We start from the raw sequence: 5000 nt of genomic DNA, 5'->3' as shown, positions 1-5000 counted from the left end.
TTACGTGAGCGGACGACCTGCTTGCTGTTCGACATTAAACTTTTTGTTTCTTATGTGAGACCCAAGTTAGCGGCCTGTATCAGATACAAGGCCTTCGCGTATTCCACCATTCGATTAGGAACTATTTGGACCACAGAAATGCTGATCAAAGAATACAGGATTCCACTGCCTATGAGCGTCGAGGAGTACCGCATTGCACAGTTGTACATGATCCAGGTAACCCCGAGTAATATTTTCCCTCTTGCACGGGTTTTTTTTTATTTTTCTATTAACGGTCTTAAATTCAGTTTCATTAGCGCCGAGTTCATTTGCGAGCATGCAATCGTAGATTCTGTTTGTTCATGTCAGCCGTATAAAATAGCCGCCGATTCCTCTATTTTATTTATGTCAGAGCGAATTAAACCTTTGTCTCTAAGCCTAACCTTCTCATCGAATGATCGAGAATTTTTTCTCTTCGTAAGAAAATTAGTTGAGCATTTCCATGGTAAAGAGTCGGTCATGCGAAAGTAACAAAGACAGGCGAATGTATTCATCTGGAAATATATATATCTCTAATGTCATTCATTGTGCATGTACTTTACATCAAACAGCGGTATAATCGGAAAGTTTAACCGTAGTCAAGGTATGAATTGAGGTGTAAAAAGCTTAAAATCGTGCCTTCGTGTCGGAATGAGATCAGACGTCGTTAGTGTATTTTCCTTGTTTTCACTGAGAAATAACCTTATGTGATTTTCATGTTAAGGTGTTTTGATGTTTAGTAAAAGCAAGTGAAATGGTCATTTGAATGCCAGTTTTACAATAGGCTCTGCATATTGTCTTTTAAAGCGTGGGCGATCTTGCGCGATCTCAAAGTCATGTTATTTCTTTCCCGTTGACAACCAGATATCTCTCAGACAGAGTATTTTATCAGATAATCTTCCAGAAAAGGAAGAGCTATAAATGCTAGATGTAATAATTCGTAGATGGTAGAGTTACATTTGGTTGGAACGGTTTTGAATTCTGAGAAAATGGTTTTAAATTTGATGATTGCTTTCACTTTGCTGCATATTTTTTTTATTTCTTGCTCCTGGTTCATTTTCACCCAAATTTAATTAACATCAAATTTTGAGACAATTTTCGTTTGTCAAAATGTAAAAAGATTTTTTTGGTTTTTGTCTTTAAACACCATGAATTTGTTTTTTTTTTTAAGGCATAAATATAATTTCCTACAAGTTTCTTTGTCAAATAATAATTTTTTTCTGTCTGTAACCGTGGAAAACAAAACTGAGTATATTGAACTGAGCTCATTAAGGCATTGTTTTCTGTTCAAACCCCTTTTTTTCAAAGCCAATTTGCCACATTTCGTAAGCCAGCAGTTGGTACAAATTGCTTTGAAAATGTTAGTTGCAGATTGACTAGTTTCCATGACAAAGTCAATCTGAGCACCAAGATGGAAAAATCTTTGAATATATTCGTTAAAAGCTTGTCTTTGCAACCAGTTGAATTTCTGCAAGATTGTTAACTCAACCGTTGTTTTCTACAATATACAGTGTAGTGTTGTTAAATTTGCTCAAAATCATTTCTTGTAAAGCTTGTTTCTTGCTTAAATGTTCACCAATTCAATACCAGTTACTTAATTTAAAAAAAGGGGTTGCTGAAAACAACTTTTTTCATTGCATGAAATTGAACATTTGAAATTACTTTTTCTAATAAAAATTAAAGCACATTTGTCTCTATGCAAATGTCAGTGAAGGCAGGATTCTACTTAATTTAATGATGAAAATCTGACATTTTGATACAAGTAGAAGCAAACTTGATAAACCTTTCTATTATTTTTCTTGTTTAACTTCCTACTGTGATGAGGGGAATGTGATGGCTTTTTGGACGTGACAAGCCATTTCAAGGTGAAATTGATATTAAAGTTATTATCATTATTATTACTTTGATGCAAAGATGATGCTGCTTGTGCCATTTAAAGAGACTATTTCTGACTTGGAATATGCAAAATATCCCTACTTAGAATTCTATGTGGGCCCTACAGTGTACTCTGCATTCAATATAAATGGACTGGCAAACTTTTTAATACAAAAACTCACTAAAAAATGTAGAAGGAAGAAAATACAACTTGCTTTTATGTAATATGCATAGTCTCTGGAAAAATAACTTGTGTATTTCTTACAAAAAAATGTCAATTGAAAGTAAAAGTTTGGTCTGGAAGACTATTTTATTCTATTCTATTTCATTATATTGTATTCTTAGTTCTATTCTGTTTCATTCTGGTTTTCACATCACATGCTTCAATGAAAACAATTGGTGCTTGTGGGAAGTCCTTATATGACTTGCTTGGGGTATATTTTTTAGTTCCAAAAGACTAGACCCAGACACATAAAGAAATAGTTGTTTGATATTGAAAGCACAGGGACAAAGGTAGCAGCATTCACTGCAAGACTGCAGCACTTACCTTTTCTCAAGATGGGGAGGGTTTTGCTAGGTTTCCCTCGCAAACGAATTTCAGAAGCTGATAGAACCTTAGTTTCTACTTTTAAGAATGTCATAAATAGCATTTCTGAAAGTCTTATATACAAAAAAAAAAAGACTTTCAGGAGAAAATACTGGCACCTCTTAACCCCTTACAGCTGGTGTAGAAGGGCTCAAGTAGACCAGTGCTTACGGGAAAACTCCAAGAATGCTAAGCTTTGAGTTGCATTGTCTGGGGTTGTCAAACGTACAACCAGCTATGGGTAAGATCAACATATAACTTGTGGTCTTGGCATGCTACAGGTATGTAAATAGCTGCATGGTTGGTTAGTGGAAGTTATGTTCTCCGTATTTTTCACTCCACACTTTTCAAGGTCACCCATCTACTGGGACACTTAACGCTAAATTTTATGACCAGGATCCTTACTTAAGGCTAGCATTTTGTTCCCGAATTGTTTCTAATTGGAGCCAATGATATCAGAGGCTGTAGTTTAGTAATATGTGAACCCATTGACTCCTGGGAGTGAGACGTAACAGATTTTACTCTGTCTGTTTTGCCCCAGTTGTTCAAAAGGTGGATAACGTTATCCACCGAATAAATCACTATCCATTGGATAGTGCAATTGGTCTTGCTATATGACTTATCCACTGGATAGTGATTTGTCCGCCGGATAGCGCTATCCATCGTTTGAACAACTGGGGCCAGATGATTTTACTCATCAACTGAGGACTTCCTTGGATGCCCAAGGAGTAAATGGGTTAATCCATTGACTCCTGAACCACACCTGTCATCCCACCCTCAACCCACCCAATCCTTAATAGACAGAGTAAAATTATTAAGGACGGTGCCTTCTAATTCAAGGGTATTTTTTCCCCGATTTGTGATTATGCAGGAAAGGTAGATCTTAACTAGTGTTATTGAAATTCAAAAGGAAAATTGGGGCTAACTACGCATTTTTCAAAGATAATTCATGAACAATATTTGTAAAAAGTTTTAAAATACAAAGCAATGTATGGCGTTTTTTTCTCAAATTGAAGATCATTTATCTCTAAAGAATGCATGGTTACCCCTAATTTTCTTTTTGGATACCAAGAGTACTTATGAAGATCTACTTAAATTATCTGCATAGTTTAAGAGCGCGCAAAAATATCCCTTATTCCTGCCTTAGGCAGATGAAAGGATGAGGAGATTTAAAAGGTCAAATTTATCAAAAGGATTAATTTACCTCAGTTAAGAGTAAATTTAATAATCAATAATTAAAATATTGAATTTAAATAATTAAATTATTTAATTTTGACTATTTAAAAACTCCCTTATCTTATCAAGGAGGGAAGTGCCCAGCAAAAATTGAATAATCAATAATGAAAGGCAATTTTACTGTCACACAAGTAAAAAAAATGTAGTTAATGGATCGTGACAATATTATCTGTAACCCTTTCATGGCGGCTCTGTTTTCAATGCAGCGTTTGTGCTGTCTAGTTGCCAAGGTCAGCAAACACTAAGGATTTATTGTATTCTTGCTTTGAACTTCACGGCTTTGTTGTCACTAGCAGGCTAGCATGATCCACGGCATTGGTGCTTTTTTTAAAGCTCTATTCATGGCTAAGAGTTGACACATTTAGCACTAAGTTCTCTTGTAGTACAGCTCTTCGGACTGGCTATGCCTGCAGACATTTGTCTAGCTATAAATTAAAGCATATGAAAACTATTTAGAGGTTACTTATGTTCTGTTGTTCAGCGCAGCTAGCACTCAATATGTTAGTGTGGTTTACGATTTTGTTTTTTCCCTCCCTCCCTCCCTAAATTGGAGTGGAGGTTGGGGCCTCGTTGTATGTTAATAAACTCTGGACACTCCTGTGTGGTGCGGTTAACTATGCGCAGCGACTCCCCCAAGCTTGTTGGCTGCATTGCCTTTTGAATATCGCCTGCTAACCAATACTCTTGTCCGATCCAGCAGGTGCTGTTTTGCATTCAGCCCATAGTGCTGGAGAGATAATTAGTGAGGTTCCTTTGTCACACAATCCGCGGAACTTTGCACAGGCTAACCTAATGCAAGGCAGTGCTCCCATTAACGCCAACTGGAGTCAATGTTTGCTCATAACTAGTAGTTAGCACACAAACATAACGAACAGAGATATTAATTTAAGGTTAAAACATGAAGGTGAATTGCATGGCAACACTAAAATAAAAATGGCATATAGTTTTGTATTTAATTTTGTTAACCCATTCTCACCCAAATCACACCTAAGCCTGTCTGGTGTTAGACAGAAAAATCTGTAAGTTTCACTTTCAGGATTAAAAGGGGGCTGTGACGGGCTTGTTTTTTTTAACTACATCTGAAGTAAGTTAGAGACCTTGGTATTGCACTTGATCACCACCTGTGTTTCAAGTCTCATATCAACACAGTATGCCAATCAACATATCAATCCCTTGCGACAATTGGGAGAATTAGAAAATACCTCTCTGACTGCAACTGTGAGCATCTAGTTCTTACCAGAGCGCAACGAAAGTGCTGTTTGATAGCCTGGGGCTAGTGGAGCAA

The 5000-nt window shown here is 36.5% G+C and overlaps 1 protein-coding gene across 1 annotated transcript in view; it reads left to right on the top strand.

Annotated features, from left to right (window-relative positions):
- LOC138046946 (protein retinal degeneration B-like) overlaps positions 1–5000 on the top strand; it is a 38327-nt gene that overhangs the window by 26 nt on the left and 33301 nt on the right. Inside the window, exon 1 of the mRNA XM_068893577.1 lies at positions 1–216. This exon is cut by the window's left edge and continues 26 nt beyond it. Coding sequence (XP_068749678.1) covers positions 139–216 — 78 coding nt within the window. The 5' untranslated portion in view covers positions 1–138. The remainder of the gene's footprint in view (positions 217–5000) is intronic.

Source organism: Montipora capricornis, chromosome 4, assembly GCF_036669925.1.
Source record: "Montipora capricornis isolate CH-2021 chromosome 4, ASM3666992v2, whole genome shotgun sequence".
NCBI classification, from domain to species: domain Eukaryota; kingdom Metazoa; phylum Cnidaria; class Anthozoa; order Scleractinia; family Acroporidae; genus Montipora; species Montipora capricornis.
This window is presented reverse-complemented; position numbering and strand designations above follow the sequence as displayed.